General features: G+C 35.7%; 1 protein-coding gene and 1 long non-coding RNA gene across 4 annotated transcripts; one reads left to right on the top strand and one right to left on the bottom strand.

Moving 5' to 3' along the window:
- Positions 1-10,876: 10,876 nt before the first annotated feature.
- On the bottom strand, positions 10,877-14,565 carry LOC108977904. The gene is made up of 2 exons (XR_001994072.1): positions 14,431-14,565; positions 10,877-11,563 (listed from the first exon to the last, which is right to left on the bottom strand). It is a non-coding gene; the product is annotated as an uncharacterized LOC108977904 (long non-coding RNA).
- Positions 14,566-17,106: 2,541 nt separating this feature from the next.
- On the top strand, positions 17,107-22,852 carry LOC108977917 (dynactin subunit 1). Of its 3 annotated transcripts, none has more exons than XM_018947905.1 (3): positions 17,107-17,246; positions 17,572-19,035; positions 19,805-22,852. In XM_018947905.1, the coding sequence occupies exons 2-3, from the start codon at positions 17,653-17,655 to the stop codon at positions 22,205-22,207; spliced, it is 3,786 nt and encodes a 1,261-aa protein (XP_018803450.1). In that variant the 5' UTR covers positions 17,107-17,246; positions 17,572-17,652; the 3' UTR covers positions 22,208-22,852. The 3 variants fall into 3 exon arrangements, with proteins under 3 accessions (XP_018803450.1, XP_018803447.1, XP_018803449.1); XM_018947902.1 differs by having other exon boundaries at positions 17,550-19,035; XM_018947904.1 differs by having other exon boundaries at positions 17,107-17,315; positions 17,550-19,035.
- The last annotated feature ends 957 nt before the right edge of the window (positions 22,853-23,809 follow it).

The raw sequence follows: 23,809 nt of genomic DNA, 5'->3' as shown, positions 1-23,809 counted from the left end.
ATTAGGTGCAGTTTAACTAGTAAAAAGTGAATGGCTTTAATCTACACAGTTTGGTATTTGGTCCAAAGATCTTTGTGTTCTATTACACATCTCGACATACTTTCAACCACTAACGTTACTATTTTCTGCACAATCTGCTCCACAGGTTCTTAATTGTCTAAAGTTGGGACTTTGTGCTGGTGACTGAATAAGCTGAAATCGTTGACTATGCATGGAACCAGCGACTAATGAATTACGGGCTGTGTTTCGGATCGTTATCCTGTTGGAAAGCGATCGATAAGCACACCTGTTCATAAAATCCGTAAATCGTAAAATATCTTCTTTTATCATAACTCCAGAGAGTTAGACTAGTGGAACTATGTTCCACCACGTAAAGCACCCCCTACTACGAGACAATTATGGCAAAAAGCCAAACAGATCTACTGACAGTTTCACTGAATACATGTAAAAGAAAGCTTTTCTTGAAAAATAAACTATAAACCATGTAGTTCAATACATAAACTTAGAATGCAATATATAGGTTAACATTAAACAAGAACCCAGTCAGAGCAACGTGTGTGGACTTCAAGCTTGTCGAAAATAATTGAGGCATTTTCTGCATTATAATATTATAGTATTGTACCTACAATTGAAGTTTGAGAATCAAACTAAAATAAGAGTTTGTACTCACAGAGAAACCTGGTGATTAACTAAATAAAACGTCAAAATAATAAAATTTGCAGGATCTTTTTGTTTCTTTATGACCATGGACCGTGAATATCTTCTCGGCATGCCGTGAATGTCACTTTTATCAAACTCAATTCCGATGCATTCTTTTCTTATTAGTGATCTGAAAGATGGTGCCTGAAGCTATTGGAAGCCATTCAACAAAATGCTGTTTTCTCCCTTTACAACAAAAGTTTAGAGGTCGATGAACTCAAGGCCCTATAACGAATTGTTGCCTAGGGTAATCAGTACATTATTAAGAGGATCTCGAAGGCTTAAAAATTATTGTTAATCGTACTATTTCCAAAAATGACTTTCCTAGAAGTTTTCATCTAAATTAAATACACATCTGTGCAAACTTTACTATTATTTACTTTACAATTATTTATTTTATATTCGTTTCATTCGATATGCTAAAACTATTTTGAACATGAACTAAATTTGTTCTAAGAAGTTCGATATAAAGGTATCGAATCAAATAATTTAACCAAAATAGTCACAGCCTTTTAAGAGATACTTTTAGCATAGTTAGGAGCATAAAGACACTAGAAACGACCAGTTTGTAAAAAAATATTTTTGTTAAGAGGCCTCATCAAACGTTCATTCCCATACATGTCTAAAATTTAATATTAACGCCAGAAAATATCGCAGAAATTCATGAAGTTGTTTTGAGTAACCGTGAAATGAAATTGAGTTATTATTGTTGTCTACAAAAGAAAAGTGATTTGGATTCATAATATATAATAGAATTTTTTTTACATTGTTATGTCAGGGACTTTTCAGCCGATTTCCCTTCCAATAATAATTTCACTTGAAAATTAATTTACATTTTGAAACACTGTGCAGCATGGTAAACAGAGCACACGAATGTAGTGCGTACACAGCTGTGGCTTTACCGAGTACAAAAGCGAACGAGAACAAGGCGAAATGAATGTATAAAAGTATTTGCAGTACCCGATGTTATTTACATACACATGCGCGGACATTTGAGTACAAACATATGTATGTGTAAATAATTATTGTCACCGCAAATAAATGAGGAGCAGAAATGAAGTAACAATAACAAAAAAATGTAACTTTTGAACGATGACAACACTGTTGGCGTTCATAACGAAGATAGCACAAAGGCAGGTAATATATATATACGAATGTGGTTATGTATAGGCAGGGTAATTGAAATCCGCGAAGTGGTAACGATTTCAACGGTCAATTACCATTAAAGATCTTCGCTGGAATTCCAATTACTGCTCACAAATACAACCAATTATATGTATGTATGTATGTATGTTTATAAGCACATATAGAGTCTCTGTTTATATAATTATGTTGCTGGGACAGAAATATTTAGCTGCACAAATACTCGTATTCCATCAGCAACAACAGAAAACTTCGGTGTAGTGTCGCGCCCAAAAGCAGCACAAACACGTGCTTCCCCACGCAGCGTGCCAAGTTTGGCAGTTGTTGCCCACACTTAATAAATATTTATTGACCTCTGCATACGTGTATGTATGTTACAAGCGCACATTTAGTTGTCGTCAACAACAAAACTGTACACTCCCACTTTTTAAGATCTTTTACATAGTTCAACAAGCGTCGATCTCTCTCGCTCCCTGCCTCTCTTTTGCGCCCATCTGTCTGCTGACGGCGACGGTGGAGATCGTAYGAAATTGGCTTGAACTGGTTTCACTTCGTCGATGAATACACTCGCATGATGACTCGGGTATATTTATAATATATGCGCAAATATGTATATATATTGTTGATTCGATAAAAATTTATATATAATATATATAAACATACATAAATATCTATATAGAATGCAACAGGATGAAAATTGAATAGAATTGCTGTAAACATAGAATTTCCTGGTCTTATCACGTTGACTTTGGTAAACAAGTACATATATATCTACATACTTACTTATATACATATGTACTATAAATTATATAAGTATGTATGTATATACAATATGTAAGAAGTTAAAACTCATTGTTTTTGCACGTTGGTTGTTTACGAGTTTTTATGACAATATTATTGTTTTTAATTTGTTTACCGTAAAAATATTATATTGCGCTTAATTCAAATTATCTATACGGTATACTTAATTAGCTCATTTACCGCGAAAAACAAAATTCTTACTTACATACATACATATGTACATAGCACATAAATAACTCTATTGTGTTGCGGCGAATGTGAAAGTGAGCAAAATTTTGTTTGGATAGTTTCGAAAGTAGAACCAACGCTCTCTTCACTGCTCTGCTTAAATATAAATGCATATATGTACACACATATATATGTAGCTATGCATGCACATATGATTTTGAAAAACTATGTACATACATATCGTCCCCTGAAATGCAAAATAACGTAATAACATTTTCGGAATTTACAGTGATGAATGAAACACGAAATAAAATGGAACATGAGTGCAAATGTAATATTGGTTAAAACTGCTTTATATCTGAGCGCAGAAGAAATGTTGAACATATGTATGCAATATTATGAATGCAATTTGAAGTAGTGAAGCGTAATCAATAAGACACTCAATTTTGAATTTTTGATGATATGTTATTTTGCATTTCAGGTGACGTTAAGTACATATGTATATTTATACTTTCAAAAATACATATATATGTTTTATTGGTAGTCGTATAATTCGCGAATGAGAAGCTTCTGAAGAGCGAAATCGGAAAAAAGTAATTCAACATCAGCAAGTGTCTATCTTTACATGTATTTTTTTTTTTTTTTGTTTGTTTTTTTTTTACGAGGAGGAAGCATCGAAAGCCATATGTACATATGTGTATACTATTTTCTTCGCACAGGTGTTCTTTTCAACTTACCTGTTCCCGTAAGGTCAAATATTGCCAAAATTACGGTTAAAGACCCCTTTCATTGGAAACTTAGCTCGACTTAATTTTGATTACTACTCATATGACATACTTACATATACACAGTGAAGTTCAGCTAAATGATACTAAATATTACTTCAATAAAAGTAATGGAGCATATAGAGAAGCGCTATCAACTATTATACTTGTATTATAAACAGACTTATTGAAGAGAACAGACAAATTGATTTCACATTAGTACAAAGATTGTGGAATACAAAATGCGTTCTGTATGTACGGAGACTTTTCTATGAAATTTCCTCGCAGAAAGCTTGGAATATTGAATATAATCTGTAGATTTTCTAGAATTCTTCTCTTTACAGTAACTATTATGTATATCTTTCTCTTCTCTTCTGCCTCAATACTGCCTTCAATTGTCGATAAGATGATCTCACGAGCTGTTAAACCACAACCATAGATTATCACATTGTTTAATATAGAACTATTCCTTTTTTTATAATAAAATTTTCCCCAAAAGCATCTTGGAGTAAAGAATGTGTTGCTAACTTCACGTCCGGGTCCAAAACTAAGAGTCTCGTTGATATGAGCTCAAAATATTTATACTTCTTTCTAAATAATTCGCAACAAACTACGTAGATAAGTATATACATACATTTTTTACAGAAAAAAAGCAAAACAAAATAAGTTTTTGAGATACTTTGAGAAGAAACAGTAAGCAAGTATATATGAAAATTTATAGAGAGGGCGAAAATGCCCTGCGTTTTATTCTTAATTTCGTCTCAACAAACGAATGCCTTAGGGAAAGACACACCACTGGCCCTTCTTTCAAGGGACGGCATTACGAAGAGAGTAAACTTCGTAAAGAATTCTAATTTAATATAGAAAGACTGAACCGCTTATCAGTTTGCAAACCGTGTACACATGATCTGGGTGCCGGGACACAAGGTGGCAGCCGGCAACTAGCTGGCCAACTAACTCGCACGCTCCGCTGCGGATTCTAGGATCATGTGGCTAGAGGCCTTGCGGTTGAGTCCCACACCATGAAAGGGCTGCTCCGTACAGAGGAGAGTGTTGGTAATGAATGACATCTGCAGCAGGCAACAGGAATGAGCCATACCAACCTGCTGCCGGGAGAATATCAACAAAGTCTAAAGATATGATCAATATCCCCCGAAACGAATTCTAACTACTTGTCGCGTTCTATGCTGGGCACTGCAGGCTCAAGAAACACCTGTCCAACATGAGCATGACCCATTGTGCAAAATGCCGGTTTTGTGATATGAAATCGGAAACTTCAGAACGCCTGATCTTAGATTGCCAAGCAATTTGTATCACCTCCATTGTGTTCATGAAATTTATCAGAGTGCTAGGCCTATGTGAGCATATAGGCCAAAGGCCGCGGTAAAACAACCTCACTTAATTTCTAACCCCATGATTCATTTAGTGTATGATCTCAACAAAAATATTATACAAACATTGTTGAAAGTTACACAGCACCTCACGCCACTTGCACGTGTGTAAATTTTCATTGTAAGCCTACATTTGCAAAATGCAGTTTTATATATGTAAATACCTACACATACATATGTATTGAGTATGTAAACATGTTGATGTTTTAACAAACGTAAATAAGTATGAATTATTTCATATTGTACAACAAAAACATTAAACGCAAGTTGAACAAAACAATCTACGCTCAAAGCAAGTTCAGCGGAAACACTCGTCTTACAACTCACGCTTGTAGCTTCGCTAGCATCAATAGTAGCTCAACAAGTACACACCTCCTTTTTATGTAAGCTGTTATATGTAGATGTATGTTTACATGAATGTATGTATATCGGAAGCATTACTATATAAATCTCACATAAATGTGTGGTTAGAAGAGAGGAGGGGGTTAAGGTTAGACCACATACCTACATATATTATATATAAATATGTACACATGTGTATGTATGTATGTTCGCATTTATATGTAAATCGCATGCAAGTCGCGTTTATTTCGACGATTTACGTTATCAAGGTTTAGTTCGTTTATAAGCATTTCATGGCAGACAAGTAAATATGTACATATGTATGTATGTACATATATGCATGCAATTAGTCTCTGATAAATTTGCTACAGAAGTAGAAAAGCATGCAGCAAAGTTGAAATAATGGCATATTTAGATAACAACCACTCTTGTGAGAATAGTATTAACAAATAAAATATGTCATAAGTACATATTTTTATACGGATATGTGTGTTTAATTGCAGTTCAAAAAACCCTGTACAGGTATATTAAGTTTGTCGCGAAGCTTGTAAGACCCAGAAAGAAGCGTCGGAGACCCTATAAAGTATATATACTATACATATAAATGATCAGTATGTTGAGCTGAATTGATTTAGCCATGTACGTCTCTCTGTCTGTATTTATACGAACTAGTCCCTCAGTTTTTAAGATATCGTTTTGAAATTTTTCAAACCAAGAATCTGTGTATCGAAGTCGATGGCATCTCTGCTGAATAATAAAATTGAGTTTTACCAAAAGAATGGGGTTTTCAGTTTGCCATTTAAATTGTGTGCAGCCTCAATTTTGTCTAAATTCTTAAGTAAATACCAACTTGGGAGTATTAGTTCTATATAAACCTCTAAGCTTAAGCTAGCTGTACCAGAATAATAATCTCGATCCAGTCAAAGATAATCAGCAAATACGTTCCGCTAGAAGTTTAAACTATTTTAGATAATGTGGTCATTATTATACATACCTATTCATATAACTATAATGAGATTTTGAATTCAGTTGTCATTTGGATAATTGACAATAATTAACGTAAACGTCGAATGCTTTTCGCACTTTGCATTTGTTACTCAAGTTTGTCACTAATTATAGATTTTAAAATTCAATTCTTGTTTTATTACTATTTTTAATCAGCATTTATAGAAATGCAAGCTCCAGACACTATTTCTATAGCCTAGTCACCGTTTTATATTCCCGACGCTTTCATCAGTACTTCTTACGCAAATCCTTGGTGCGACCTTTAACCTTTTGACTTGGCGGCTCTTAGATGTTAGCAATGCTTATGCACCATATACATACATATTAGGGCAGACAGACCTTACATAAGCGAAACGGACCTGAATACTTATATGACCAAGGGCTGTCAACTCGGCACGTCTCGCACATATCTCGTAACTGCATAGTTGAGTAGGAAAATATCTTCTTCCTTATTGATGATGATGATTCGTCGAGAGAGGACTTAACTGCTCAATTGCCTATTCAGTCCAAAGTAGCATCTGTTGGCAAGAGTTATTCTGCATTGGATTTCGAGGTTCCAAGCTAGACGAAATTATCTACAAGTTCGAAGTTAACAGTGACGTGGGAGCTTAGTCGCGACTGTTTGTTTGATGACAGGAGATATTTCGTCTTGTTCTCGTTCACTACCAGAGTAATATATATGTATAATAAAAAAATTATAAAGTCCTAGCTTTCTTCCACGTCTGCGTATTTGTGGCTTTTAGGGATTTTTAATCACACTATAAGTGTGACTTTCGGTGTTTATGCTGATTTCAAGAGATCAAGTTTTTTTATTGCGGTCATTGCCAACTCTCAGCCATATTATCAAATCAGTTACAACATCTTGATAACAGGATCGTAAACTTTTGTTTTCTAGAAGTGACACGAGGTGTTTTCAATATACTTTTAAATATTAAGTAAACATAAGAAAGATTGATTATTTAAAAAACATCTAAAAGTTCGCTCAGCCATTCTCATTTGATGGTACTTCGAATTGCAACAACATTCGGTTGTGGCTTTTATATTTCAACTTGTTGTTGTGCGGTATTTACATTTAGTATCGCAATAATTTATTGCGGTTAGCAGTGGTGTGTGCCAACATTCACTTGGTAACAATGTACAACAACAATAAAAATGCAATAGCCTGTTAGCCTGTTGGCCTGTTGTTGTTCGTACAGTACAAAGTACAATTTTTTTTTTTTTTTTTTGTCGCTTATAATTTTTCATTTTTTTTATTGCGGCTTGTTTTCAATGATGCGATTATATTATTGCTTTGCTTTTATTTCTTGATAAATACTATGTAGTAGGTCTCTTAAAGTTATTGAAATAACCCGAAAACCGATTATTCGAAGATAATTTCGTAAAATGTTCGTATGAATATTAACCGATTAATAGTATTCGAATAGGCGTAAAATTGCGACCATTGGAATAGATGCTCTGTTTCAAATGATTAAAAATCAAAATTATTTGAAATCCAAGAAAAATTTGATTTTTGATACAAATATTCTATTAAATTATTGTATATACACAGAAAAAAGTTGTAGAAGTTCGAATATTCGAATAGTCGACTTACGACTATCCGGGTACTGCAAACCGAATATTACTATTCGGATAATAAGCTATCGCGTTAATCCGGTTAGTCGAATACCATGAGCGCTACTAAGTAGACACATCAAATATACTAAATACGAATACATATATGTATGTATCTATGTATGTATATAAATATATCGTCACCTGAAATGCAAAATAACGTATCATCAAAAAATTCGAAACTGAGTGTCTTATTGATTACGCTTCACTACTTCAAATTGCATTCATAATATTACATACATATGTTCAACATTTTCAGGTTCTGCGCTCAGATATAAAGCAGTTTTAACCAATATTACATTTGCACTCATGTTCCATTGTATTTCGTGTTTCATTCCTCACTGTAAATTTCCGAAAATGGTGTTACGTTATTTAGCATTTCAGGTGACGATATGTAAATATGTATGGAAGTGTATGTTGGGTTGAAAAAAGTGGGCGTAAACTAGTGCCCACTTCAAATTTTTTAACACAGTCACATGCGTATGATAGACGTCAATTTGTGTGCATGTATGTGTAGAATTATTTTCCTCATACTAAGTAATTTTATGTATTCTAATACCCTCACGTGCTGTTCATAGTGCAAGTTGTGTGCGTATTTTTACAAATTTTCTAGTTTGCGACGATTTTTCATATTATAGTGGGGGGTTCAGGGTGCGATAATTTATGCGCATTTAAAATTTAATTTGTGCTCAAGCTCTTGATTATTTTGGTCATTTTTAAGTATAACACACTATTTTATATATACATACATCCATATGTACATATACATATATATAAATGTTTATGTACTGAAAATACTATATTAATAATTTTTTATATGCATATACAAAGTCAGATTAAATATTTAGCATAGTCACATTTAAGAGTGATATGAATTCTTAAAAAAAATTAAATTTTACGGAAAAAAAAATTATTTAATGTGAAGTCCAATCGATATAATCATTCAAGCCTCCACGACTTCTTTTGCAGGAATGATTTCAATGAACCCAATTTTCGAGCACTTTTTCCCCTGAATCAAGTCTGGTATATTGCTAAAGTCCAATGACTTCAAATAACAATACAAGAAGTGGTCTAATGGTGTCAAACCACAACTTCTTGGAGGCCATTCAATGTCACAATTTCTTGAAATAATCGGATCTCCAAACCCATACTTCTCTTCATTGACATTAACGGCGGCACCAGCTTTGTTCCGAAAGAAGTACGGACTGTCAATTAGGTGAATGTAATGGTTGTTCATGAATAATTTGTGGATTTTCTTCGAACCAGAATCGACAGTTTTCTTTATTGATCGTACCACATAGATGAAAGTGAGCCTCATTGGAGATTATTTAAAAAAAAAAAAATGTTATCATTTTCATGTTGCTCCAAGGCAAAATCAGCAATCGGATGCAAGCCCTAATCCTTTATCAAAATCCGTCAGGTTTGGGTTTGAGACAGTCCCAATTCTTGAGAACGCCTTGGAATCGACAAATTGCGGTCTTCAGCAACACTTGCCTGAACGGCAGCAATATTTTCACTTCTTCGGGCGGTTCATTGTCTTATTGGCATTTAAACATTATGTAGAGAAATTGAGCCCACGAAATATTCAATACTTTGACGAATAAGTAAATTTACGATGCACAGGTGTACGATTATTTCGTCCATAAAATGGGAAAAGCACACGGAAAGTAACAATTGCAAAACGATCATTTTAATAATAAAATTTAATAATTTGTAGAGATTGTTCTGGCCTATAACTTTCAATGACGGCATTGTAGTCATAACTGGATACAATGAAAAAAAAAACGAAAAAATTTCAGATCATGACATGTTAAAAACGACCGAAACGACACTTAAAAGTCACATCATCCCAATAAATACTCAAGACTGTGCTTCAATACCTAGAAGTATTAAATGTACATACATACATACATACTTATATATGTATAGAAGAAGAGAACATGCTTTTTGTCACGTTTTCTTCCAAACATTTTTATTTGCTCTGAAACTAGTTTCAATATATTACTAAAATATGCTTAAGCACTTGAAAGTATTGTTTTCATTTTATTCTATGCTTACGAAATTGTTATTTTCCATTCGAAAATGTCAAAGTTTTATCAATGTTTGTATTATTCATTTGTTTGTGCAGCTTTTGCATTTGTTTACATCGAATGTTGAACTGTTTACGAAATCGGAGCGGAATTTCAAGCTCTCAGTTTGCGTTTACACTTATTTACATGTTTACAACGCAAAGAAATTTCTTATTTGTTGATATACAATATATGTATGTACATAAGCAGATGCGAATACAAATCAGCATTTGTATAGAAAATTTATATTACCAAATAAGAATAGCTGTTTCCGAACTGCGAAACCCTGAGCAGTGGCGAATCGAACAGACAGACTGGTATAAATGTAATATCTAATGTTTTAAAAAAGAGGCAGAACTTGGTCCGCAGAAAAACGTTGAATCGAACATACATACATACATATGTACAACTGGTATAAATACGTACATATAGTATATCAATTGGTATAATAAAATAGTGATATACATACATATGTAAGTTGCATTCGATTTGAGAAACGTTTGAGACTGAAATGCCATATACTTAAGTACAATAAACCAAAATAATCAGTGAAAATCCGAACTGAAAATTGCTAGAAATGTCGAATACTGACATAATCAAAAAAAACTTTGGAAGCTTCGGAAACAAAACAAACAATTGGTATAAAAACTGGCATAAGCAAATAAAAAATAAAATAAAATAAAATCAAGGAGTTGTAACGCCTTAATGACTTCATCTAGATAACTTTATAACTGTTTTCAAATATCTGCAATAGTACAAATAACAGACATAAAAACTAGAGTGTGTAGTCGAACACGCGTAAGGAACGAAGTTCTTTATGCCTGCGCGTTGTTTGATATAATATTGGTCGATGCAGGTGAATTTCGTCATAATAAAATAGTCATTATTCTATTAATAATTTTTTATTTCGGATTTCTATTACATTACTTAAATTAGATCATTCAATAACAGAAATCAGTGTCTTATGGTAACTAAAGTAGGATACGAATGTTTTAGATTCAATTTTGTCCAAGTATCTTGAAAAAACTGCATCAATTGATGTATTATATTTTGTTGTGGATATTGTTGGGTCATTATTCATTTTTAAATTGAATTCTTCACCCAGGAATTGGGTGAGTGGTTCGGATTGTTTGTCAGCAAAGTTGACGTTGAAATCTCCTGCCAAAATTAATGGCAGTTTAGAATAATCTTTATTATATCTTTGAAGTACACGAGAACCTTCTTCTGTGTATTCTAGCAGAACTTTGTGAATGAACTCTTGAATGTCCTGCATTTTCTGATTTGGCGAAACGTAGATGACCGCCATGACTAGTGTTATACCATTTTCCATCACACACTGAGCCGCAGAAATATCCGTTTCCTGATAAACCGAGGTCAATCCTTCTGATTCTTGTTTTTTCTTCTCCCTTTGTCTCTGTCGATATTCTTTCTGGTACTGCGCGGCTGTTTTCCTCTTCGTTTGGTAGCACTCCCCTTTTTGTTGGCTATGCAAATGTAATGACTGTGTTTGTATTGTCTTTACACAGCGTGCCTCCTTTTTTTTCCTCGTTGCTGAAGTATTTCCTCAACACTGTAAATTAAAAGTTATAAATTACAAAATTATGTACATTCATTTTTTTGCTATGAACAGTTTAATTTCACCATTTTTGGTAATTTTTTGGTATTTTTTTTTTATTTATTAACTTACATCGATTTCGGTGCCGAATCGTGATTTTAGTTTTTTTTTTTTCAATTCACTTCCTTCTCTTTCCATTGTTTATCACGAAATCGTAATGAAAATGGTTATGAACGCAACCACATTAATTGTATTTGGAGGTATAGTAAACACTGACACGTGCACACAAACAAAGCAAACGACGCTACCACTACACACTATTCGTATTCTTTTTTTTTTTAATTCACTCGTCCCATCAAATTCAACAAATAGTTCTATCCTCCGAATAATAATAATGATTCAATCAAGCAATTATCAGTGAAGGAAATACGTCAACCCGATGTGACAATTGTAATCAACACACGACACGTGCACGTAAATGTTGAGCGATGCCCACTCTGTACACACCACACGCATTTAACGCTCAGATTTAACGGGACACAATTTCTCGGCTAGCCCCGTCGCAACACGCGCGATAAAGAACTTCGTTCCAATATATGTATGTATGTACATATAAAGAGTGATATATAATATTACTTTAAATTCGAGTGCTTTCACATGGATATTTTCGAATTCTTTTAGAGAGCAGAATTCAAATATTTCGAGTAAAGAAATATCGAGTCGGAGGTGGGTAATACTTACTTTCTAACAAAGTGGAGAGGGTGTAGGTGATTATTTTCTTCCTACTATTAGCGAAATTGCGACTTACTTAGAATATAATTTTTTCTTGCATTTCACTCTACGAAAAGATATGCATATCTCATTTATTAAATTGGAAAAACAAATGAGCAGGAAGGACTCCACTAATAGAGAAAGAGAAATAAATGCGTTATGGAATGCATTGCTGCTGATGGAAAGCTATGTTCGAGAGATATTAATGAAATAATGAACTTTCCTGTAGTCCCACGGTGGCGTTCAACAAATTTGGAGCGAAATTCGCATCTCGTCTAGAAAACAAGTTTCGAAACCTGTACTTTTGCCAAGGCATAAAATGGCAAGACTTTGATTTACTGAGAAATACAGACGAAGACAGGAAAAAGTTATTTATCAGGCGACAAAAAATTTAATTCAGATAGTCCGAGTGGCAACAATAAATACTGGACATTTAAATGCTCCCCAAGGAAATTAAAAAAAGACGAAACTTTGGAGGTGAGTCTTGTATTAAATTAAATTTTTTTAATAAAACATAATAATCTAATTTGTAATACCAAATTTTTGAGTTAGAAATTCACAACCCTGATCCTAAGCTCATTTTTTAACAAGATAATGCAGCGATTCTGATGGTCTCGTAAGAGTAAAGGCTGGCATCTCCGCCGTCCAAGAAGTGCAATAGATGGGACAAGGACTGAGACGAGTAAGTCCTTGTGGCATTTACTAAAGAGGCGATATAAGGGAGCGCAAATTCGGTGTGGGATTCGTGATGGGAGAGAGACTCTGTCGCCGAGTACTGCCATTCACTCCGGTGGAGAAACGTCTTGCCACAATCAGCATCAAAGAGAAATTCTTCAATATATTGCTCATTTCCGCCCACACCCCGACGGAAGAGAAAGAAGATGTGACCAAAGATGAGAGCTGCCCCGCCACAATGTCAAAATGAAGGTATCTTCGGCAAGGAAGTTAACTTTGGCACAACAGTCGGTAAATTCAGCCTCCACAATGAAACATTACTTTAGTGACGTAGTACCTAGCGCACTAATAAATGACTTACACTGCCTGAAATTTGACTCACTTTTTTAAACGCGTTTTTCTCGAAACTACTTTTTTCCACACGGTACCGGCATTATTTCAAGTTCTATACAACCGATTTACTTGAAATTTTGTGTGAACCTTCTTTATGTAATCCTTTATCGTTTCTACCAGCATCGTGTCAAAATTTTTGTTTTTAATATTTTTAAAAAATTCAGGAATTTCAAAAAAATGCGCAAACCTCGTGTTCCCCGAGGTAGGGACTATAACAGCGTCCTTACTGAATAAGAATTTCTTTTGATTTTTTTTTTTTTTTTTTCAGACCACCAGAAGAGTCTGGATCAATGTCACCAGGATTCGTCATTTTTTTACACCTGTCTCTCCCCCCTCTAATTATTTTAATTTTAAATATTTTTTTGTAAATTTTTTTTTCTGTATTCTTAAGATATCAATAAAAACACCATAAAAAAATTTATAGTAAAAATATTTTTGGGTTTTTTTTTTAATAAAATTCAAAAAACTGCCCAAAATTTGATTTCTAGAATAGAATACCCCCTTAACTAATAGCTATAATCTAACTAATAGAAATCATATAGATGGTAGTAGTAGTATTATTTATTTATCAGCCACAGTGAAGCGTGAACGGGTTCAAAAATACAAAAGTTCCATAAGAGATAAGAACGTATGCAAAAGTTTAGATATCTCAAAAACTTATAATGCGGTTGAATAATTCGCTAATATATAAGTAGATAGCCGGACACGGATGGACATTTTCGGTCCACTCTCCCTGATAAACATATGTTCAGAATAAAATTGTCTAGTTTTATCCACTTTCTCTTTAACTTCAGTGTGTAGCTCACTACGCGCTCTCGCTATTTTGTTATCAACTGTTCGTTAATAGATGTTCGGTTTGACTATGCAATTTGGGTCCGACACTGAAGAAAATCCTCGAACCAGAATCACTCAAGTACTTACAAATCGCATTTCTGTCACAATCCTTACACATCCTCGACTCAGCACTTTCTTATAGCTCACATACGAATCAAACGAATCATTCGACCTCTTGTTGTACCACAATATTTCAAAGCGTGACTCACCTCTTTTTCCATTGTTTTATATATTGAGTGCTTTGTTGTTGAGGTTTAAATGACTTAAGAGACTTTAAGCTAGCACAAGATATTCGTTATTTTAAATCTTCAAATCCTCCGAGTTTTGAGTATGCTTCGTGCCGTGTGTGCGACCACTGAATGTAAAGATTTGCTAAAAATTTAGAAACTGATTCCCCAATCTAGTAATCTAAATAACTAACGAATGAACTTTTTATTGATACTTAGTTTCAACAATAACAATAAAGAATAATTTCATTTTATGACTACGAGTGTCGACAACAATCGCCGTTCATACTAAGGAAAAAGTACCTAATGCCGAGGTAGAAGGGAAAAGCATATCTAACAATGTAAACCCAGTGCACGTTTTGCGAAAATTGCCGAAAGTGGTTTACATATGTATATAATAATAATAATAATTAAGAGGCAGTGACAATTAAGGAAATGGGGTTTCTCTTGGCTTTAAAATATTTACTTAAGTTCAAGATAGTTAATACTAAGATTTTGGAATCTAAGACTAACATATATACGAAAAAGTTTTGGTCCACTTCAATCCTTCACCTGTACCTCTGACCGAGAAAGTTATTCTGCTTCTACTGGTGCCGAAACTAAAAATCAGAGACCGAAACCAATCCAAATGCCATAAAGGTACGGCAGATGTAAAACATTTTCAGAGAGATCTATCTGGATCCACGGATTATAATTCTACAACGAACCTCTGTACTGCCTATTTTTAGCTTTTGTGTAAAACCGCTTAGTAATATCGAAAGTCTTAATTATATGAAAATAAATAAAGGAATTTCACAAAAGATACCGAAAATAGATATTTCTAGTGTTTCTTTATAATATGCTAACGGTAAAAAGTATTTGATGTTGTCCTTCTTCCTAAACCTAACTTTTGATTTAATATGATATGCAACATAACTAGGTATTTAATGTTTCGTAGGAGCTACTCTTCTGAACCGTGCACTTTATATTTTCCATCAGTTTGCCTCAATTGAAAATACCAACTGGATTAGTGAGGTTTTAGGCATGGAAAAGAACAAATAATCATTATCAAATCTACTATATTCGCTCTTTCCTAGATTATATACTCGCATAGACATACATATGTATATGTATATATGTAGATTATAAGAAACGTACGTGGACATACAGTGACTTCCGAAAATATTCCTCTAAACTTAATACTTAATGAATCTTTATTCTCTATAAATAAGATATATGAGTGAACACGTGACAACTGAGTAGAGACCAGGAAATAATAATATCACAGGGCTTAACTTAGAAAAGACAATGTGTGTCCGTTTCTAGTATAAATATGATATGAAGGGAATGCAAATTCTAGAGTCCATTTCAGAAATGGATGAACTAATCGAGGGAAGAGAAAGAAAGTGGTATAATTGGCACTACAAATGGGAATTAAGAGAATATTGAGAATCATTTCCTACATAAAATCTGTCTCTCTCTTTTTTGCATTTTTAATCTCAGCGCAATGTTTCAAATCATTACTTCATAGGACCAAAATCCATCTAAAAATAAATACCAAATTTACGAGCATATATATTCGGGCCACTGTGTGCGAACCTCTACTGAGAGCTCAATAAGTGAATTAAGTCGTAACAATCCAATTTTCTTATTAAGTTCACATGCTTTCTCATGGCAATTTGGGTAAATTAGTGAATAACGAGACTATTTTGAGTTACGGATTTGGATGTACATTGGCTTCAAAATAGTTGTTAATAGGAAACTTGCCTTGAGTGTTGTAATTTTCGGAGCAACAGCCGAGTTGATAGCCCTTGGTCGGATTAAATTTCGTGTCTGTTGCTGTTAAATACACCGTACATAAACAGAAAATAATTTATAGACAGAAATAATTGAGGTTTTGCCCTTTGACCTGTGGTCTATTGTGCCTTCTCATATATCACAAACATGGTCACAAAGATCTGGCACTCTGATTAATTCCAATCTAGAATCAGGTGTCCTGGAATTTTCCTGTTCTATGTCACAAAATCGACAGTTTGCTAGAAAAACTGTTATCATGTTCGACAAGTGTTTCTTGAGACTGCAGTGCCCTGTAACCACTATGCACAACACACTCTTAGTAGTTGTAGAGACAGAATTCCGAATAGATGAGGGCCCTAAAAAAAATACGGGTCCGTTCCAATTACATAGACCCGAATGTCTTGAGGACGGTTATAAAGTCTGTTTCTTCAGCAGCTCAGAATAGCTTTTAGCGCCACATTATTGGAAAATTTTAAGTCCTGGGTTCTAAAACTAAATTCGAACATCAAATAGGCTTTAAGAACAACTGATGGTCTATTCCAATATTTTTTTTTTTTTATTAATTTAAAAAATAAAATAATTTTCTATTTGGGTAAATTAAAAAAAAGGTTGTATATATAAAGGATAGCAAAATTAATTTATTTACAAAAAATACCCAAAAAGCCAGAAAGCTCACCGTAGTTATGTATGAATAATTTCCGTTAAAATTACTTTCAAATTCATTATGGAGGCATCTAGCGGGCAATGGAAAATAGAGTTTATCTCCAGAAAAATAGTTCAATTTAGCAAATATCTAGCAGCGCCAACGAACAGCTGTTTGTCGAAAGTTGCCCGGTAAGTCTTATTTGACGCCTTTCCATTTGACAACTGTTCGGCACAGATTCCAATAGCGATTGTCAAATATTTTTCACCTGTTTTTGCACTAATCGAAAGCTTATAAAATTTGCTATAAAGTCAAGAAAATTGTTTGTTTGAATCGAAGTGAGCATTTAGGAAATATACAGAAGCAACAATAAGATTTGGTATGTAGTGACTAGACAAAATAGAAAGATCGTATGGCCACTGGTGAAGTTTTCTCGATTGTCTAGAGCGTAAGCCAATACTAAAAACAGGGAGGATGACTAATTTGTGTTATTACTTTTCTTGCCATGTTTTGCTACACCCGTACGACGTTGGCATAATAGTTAACTGTTTGAGTCGCTGATTTGTCGTATCGGCGTACGTCATCCTATTTGTGCTGTCATATTGTTAATATGTGTTTTGCTCTATTATGCTTACGTATGTTTACTTGTATAGCTGAAAATTTATGGAAACACTATTTGCAGGCTTCTCCGTTTTTAAACGCAGCTATTTGCCCACACAGACATACAGAAATTTTTATTTATATACATTTTCGCTTGCGGTAGAGGTTAACTTAAAACCGACCTAATGTCGGAGCGGAGTTTGAAGGTGGGCGCGCGGGTCGATATAACCGGCAAGGATCTTCAAGGAACTGTTGCCTACGTTGGTATGACCAGCTTCGCCGTTGGCAAGTGGGTGGGCGTGGTGCTTGATGAACCAAAGGGTAAAAACAATGGCACAATTAAAGGTCAGACATACTTTGAATGCGGTGAAAATTGTGGCATGTTTGTGCGTCCGACTCAGCTTCGTGTCATTGGTGGCAGTCCCGATTCGAAGAAATCATCAGAAGACATAGCTGACTCGGCAAGTAGTGGCAGCAGCGCTAGAACACCCATGACCCAACCCACTAAAGCACGGTTGAGCGGGTCGCGTAACTCGCTCTCTTCCAGCCGCCAATCATTGCTGGGTTCACGTTCGCAGCTGTCCACCTCGTTGATAGAACGTAGTGGCAGTACAGCAAGTAGTTCCAGTGGCGGCCGGAAGAGTTTACAACCACCCAGTGTAACAGCCAGAGATCACACCGCTGGTTCTGCTACGGCATCCAGTTCGTCCATACCCACGGCTGAGGGTGGCAATGGCAATGCTTCACATTCAACTTCGAAACGTGCTTCTTTCGTCGAAACTGGTTTCCTTGAGATCCTCAAGCCGCAATTTACGCCATTGCAGCCAATGCGCTCGCCCTCTTTTACCGCTGTACCGCAAGGACCCACTGCTGAAGAAAAGGCCGCTGCCGCTGAACAACAGAAACTCATCGAGGATTTGCAAATGCAAGTAACCGATTTAACTGAGAAATTGGAAACTTTAAAACAACGGCGTAATGAAGACAAAGATCGCCTACGTGAATTTGATAAGATGAAAATTCAATTTGAACAGTTGCAAGAATTTCGTAGCAAAATTATGACTGCACAATCATCGCTACAAAAGGAACTACAACGTGCGAAGCAAGAAACAAAAGATGCCATCGAAGCCCGTGAAAGACATGCGCAAGAAATGTCTGAGCTCGCCGATAATGTCGAGCTCATCACCTTGGACAAAGAAATGGCTGAAGAAAAGGCAGATACTCTACAGCTCGAGTTGGACTCTGCAAGGGAACGTATAGAGGAATTACAAGTGGACTTGGAACTAATGCGTTCAGAAATGCAAAACAAAGCAGAAACCTCTATTGGTGAAATCTCCGCTGAAGGTGGTAGCCTCTCCACCTATGAATTCAAACAACTAGAACAGCAAAATTCACGTTTAAAGGAGACACTGGTGCGCCTGCGCGACTTGTCAGCCCATGACAAACATGACATACAAAAGCTTACAAAGGAATTGGAAATGAAGAAGTCCGAAGTTGCAGAATTGGAGCGTACAAAGGAAAAGTTATCGAGCAAAATTGATGAATTGGAAGCGACAGTCGCCGACTTGCAAGTGAGTAAGGGCCCTTTACTGGGAAATTTAGGGTGCGCAGATGAAACACATTGTATTTAAAAGCAATACAAAATGTTTCCTAAACAAAACAAATAAAATATGTAATTATCACAGTTTAGCTACCAATTGCATAGACATTCAAACTGTTGATATTAGACATTTTATTTTACACTGGCGCAGATGTAAGAATAATGTTTAGTTGTAGCATCCATTCAGACACTCATGTTGATTTTTGCCGAAAGTTTTTCTATATGGTCCTCTTGTTTTTTGTTTATAAAGTTTCATAGATTAAACCTTTTTGTAAGCACTTTAGCCACACAAGGTGCCACCACTACAAAGCTTAAGCTTTTGTTCTTTTTATTGAATTTATTTTAATACGCTGTTATCACATTTTTTATCAGTGATGCACTCAACATTGCCAAGTGGCTTAATTGCAAACTTTCCTGAGCTTATTTTAGCTTTGCAAAGAAGTCTGTTGTGCTGCGCCTGCCGTGTGGCACGTTCCTTTGGCACCTATGAGTATGTTTAATAATATTATTCCGTTTAATTTACCAAAAATCTTTCTTCTATTTCTCCCCCATAACTGCTTGCCAAACTGGTGTTCAGGAGGTAAACGCAAAAATTGTAAATTATTTCAAAAGCTTTGTTTATCGATTCGAATACACCAGCGTTAATTTTTATGTTGCCATTTCATTTCGCTTTAAGCCGCTTAAGCTTGTTGTTAAGCAAATAATTTTCTTTTAATTAATACTTGCTTTTCTTTCTGCAGGAACAAGTCGATGCTGCACTTGGCGCCGAAGAAATGGTCGAGCAATTGGCCGAGAAGAAAATGGAGCTCGAAGATAAGGTGAAAATGCTTGAGGAGGAGGTGGCACAGCTGGAAGCGCTTGAGGAAGTGCATGAGCAACTCGTAGAAAGCAATCATGAGCTAGAAATGGATTTGCGTGAAGAATTGGATTTACTGAGCGCCGCACGTAAGGAAGCATTGCGCGAACGTGACGCTGCTATCGAGACAATTTATGATCGCGATCAGACAATCACCAAATTCCGCGAACTTGTGCAGAAATTGAATGAACAGTTATTGGATTTGCGTGATCGCACTACCAACAATGATCCCAAATCCCTACAAGACCCCAGCGGTGTCAAGATCGCCAGCGAAACAATCGATTATAAACAGATGTTCGCCGAGTCGAAGGCATACACACGCGCCATTGACGTGCAGCTGCGTCAAATCGAACTAACGCAAGCAACGGAACATGTACAAATGTTGACTGCATTCATGCCGGAATCGTTTATGAGCCGTGGCGGTGATCACGATTCCATATTGGTAATATTGCTAATCTCACGCATCGTTTTCAAATGCGGCATTGTGGTGAGCCAGACGCGCGAACGCTTTCCCGCTGTGGATAATATAACACGCGAAGCCGTTTTTCAGGGTCACTCAGTGCAGCAGTATGCCTTCAAGTGCCGCCTCATGCACTACATACACAATTTACAATGCGCTCTCCATCAAATACTCTACGGACTGAATAGCTGTCAACCAGATACGCTGCTGCGCGCCGGAAATTCACTGCCCGAAATGGTTGCACAAGAGAAAACAATCGATGGCATTATTGAGTTGCTTAAGTCGAATCAATTAGATGAGAATTCTACCACAGAGAACATTGAGAAATGCGTCGCTTTCTTTAATGCAATGAACTCTGTGCTCCTGGCCGGCGAGGATCTACTCAATGAAACACAGATGATACGCGATTGCGTCGCTGCGTTGAGCTCGTCATGCGAGTCCATCTTGAATGATGTTACCATTGCGCGCACCATTGTACGCGAGGGCGGTGACACCAGCGACTCCATGTTGCTCATGCAATACCTCAACGAGCAAACGGAGGCGATCAAACAGCAAGTGAAACTAATCAAACGCCGCTTGCCACAGGATGTGCATGTCATCAAATGCGGCATATCGCCGCTCAAACTGGAAGCCATGCGTCAGCTGGCACATTCGCTGTCGCGCGTCATGTCAGTTATGCATTTGGCTACCAAGCAAGGTGTGCAGCTAATAGCCGCCTCAATTGAAACGGATAACACCGCTGAGCATACCATAGAGCATGTGAAATTCTTTGAATTGCTCACGCAGGCTTGCGAACGTGTCTACGAGCAGGACGATCGTGGTCCATCACAAAACTTCAAAGGCATGTTGGCTCAGGCCAACAGCGATTTGCAACAAATGGCACAGTATTTATTGGACAAAGAGTATGAGATTATGTCATTGGCCAATCAGAAGCAAGAGAAACCCGTTTCACCCATCATTTCACGCGCACAACTCATCAAGAAGCAGTTGGAGCAAAAGAACGTGCTTGCTGCAACACTCGAGAATCGTGAAGCCGATATAAAACAACTAAAACTGGCTGCCAAGCTGAAGCAGAACGAACTCTCCGAGATGCAGATACGCAAGGACTTGGCCGAGAAGAAACTGTCCGTACTGCAGGGCGAATTCGAACACACGGTTGAGAAATGGAAACGTCAATATGAGGAGACCCATGCGCAGCTAGAGCAGCTGCAGAAGAAGGAGAAAGAGTACGAAGACACGCTGGATCATCTGCAGAGTGATATTGAAGCCTTGGAGAGCGAGAAGAGCACGTTGCGTGAGAAACTCAAATCAACCGGCGGCACCAAACGCTTTGCCGACTCATCACTTTCAACGACCAGCGGCAGTGGCGCCGCCTTCGCCAATCACGGCGTCTCCGGCAGCACACCACTCATCGCCGAGGAGCTGCAATTGTTGAAAACGGTGGTACATAACGAACGCAACGCACGCTTACGCATGCAGGCACAAAATATACGCGACAAGCTGAAGAAGTTCGAACCGATTTATGTGCCGCAACCGAAGGACAAACGCATCACCGAATTGGAAGTCGAGCTCACGCGCATGAAACACGCATGGGCGCTATCGCTACTACAGGCCACGCCCAAAGCGGATCCAATGGCTGCACAATCGATTGTGGCGCAACAGCGACGCAATCATCATGTGCCCGCCAAAGCGGAGATCTCCTCGCGCGCTAGTCACTTGGCAGCTGAAATACTCGCCGAATATCTGCAACGCAATCCTCATCGTGCCGCCAACTGCGATTTTGCGGCCTTTCCCACTGTGGAGGTGAAGCGTGTGCTAAAGCTGTAGGCTTAAGTTTACACGAAGGTATTGAATAGAAGGCTAAGGAACTTTAAGTGCAACTGAGTGGCTTGTGGTGCGGTTTTGAAAGCTGCATATAAGTAGTTAGTGGCTTTAAACGTACATACATACATACATATGCACACATACTCTCCCAATTTTTATGAACGTTTAAGAACAGCCATATATTCAGTATATATGTACACCAATGTATTACTCATAGCCGTAAATAAAAGGCAACTAATTAATGCTTATTTCTACCTACGCTTCATTACATTTCCCCTCATAACTGTTAAATTTTATATTTTAATATTGCATTCGAATGTGTGGTATTCATAATTTCGCGCGTTTAACAACTAAAATTGTATTATTTATTGAATGGAAAGAGTACTAAACATTTTTCAATGTAAAATTATGAAAGATGAGAAAAACTATAGCACAAAGCGATTCAAATGATAAACACAGCAAGAAATTGTTTTCGCTTGAATATAAATTCCATATAAAATGCACTTATATAATTGTTAAATTATGACGTCACAATGAAATTATTGATATTTTTATTACGATATTTATTTAGAAAGTTAATAATGCTATCGATACTTGTTTAAAGAATTTAATAAAAAGACAAAGAAATGAATTCTTTTAAATTTGTGAGCTCTGTTTGTATACTGTAAAATTCTTATATTTTAATATTTTCGTTTTTATTACATTTTGAATGTTTACATATTTTTTTAATGTCTTTTCTACTAAATAGTGAATGTTTTTCTATTAAATGTCCACTGGTTTTTTTTTTATTAAATTTTGTTAATAAATATTATATATAATATTTTAATAATTTTGTATAAACTAAAATTAACTTATGAATTTCTTTAGAAAGTTCTGATTTTTTAAATTAATATAAATTTCAAAAATTTTAAATTTAAAGCGCAGCAACAAATATAGATTTTATTATTATAGATGTTTGAAGTGAAATTAACCTAAAAAATTATAATTTAAAAACTAATTGCAATAAAATACAAATTATATTTAAAAATTTAAAAGTCGTATAATATTTTCCAAAAAAAATCACCCTAATATGTGTGAGCAAATTAAAGGTGAAGGTCCATCAGATTTACGCGCGCACAATCGGTCAGCTGTACCTCGAAAACCATTCTTTGGTTTTTTCTGAATTTTTTGTATATTTTTCAATTTTGTAATTGTGTTGAAATGCAATTTTAATTGGACAAAAATCATCATATATTTGATCAAATGTTGAAATAAAATTTGGACACTCTAAATCCATCTGAGGTGAAATAAACCGTTATCCACAGACAAATATTTTTTTTATTATGGTGTTTTCTTGACTGACACTTTCAAAAAAATGTTTACCGCCAAGATTATTCCCGCCAAAATCAATCAAAGAAGGTGTGATAATTTCGTACCACGTTTTTTTTCGAAGATCGCTCGACAAAAAGTTTATCACTATTTGCGAAATATTTAATTTTTTCAAAGATTCGACTTTGATCCTTTATAGCATCAGCCATACCTATAAGCATGATCGAAGAATATTAAGCACAATTAAAGTTGTTTCTCTTAATTTGAGATGATTGATGTTCACAACATATTTTTGTA

The sequence above is a fragment of the Bactrocera latifrons genome, unplaced genomic scaffold (genome assembly GCF_001853355.1).
Source record: "Bactrocera latifrons isolate USDA-ARS-PBARC rearing strain unplaced genomic scaffold, ASM185335v1 scaffold_97, whole genome shotgun sequence".
NCBI lineage: Eukaryota > Metazoa > Arthropoda > Insecta > Diptera > Tephritidae > Bactrocera > Bactrocera latifrons.
Note: the sequence above shows the minus strand (reverse complement) of the source record. Positions and strands in the feature narration are given on the sequence as shown.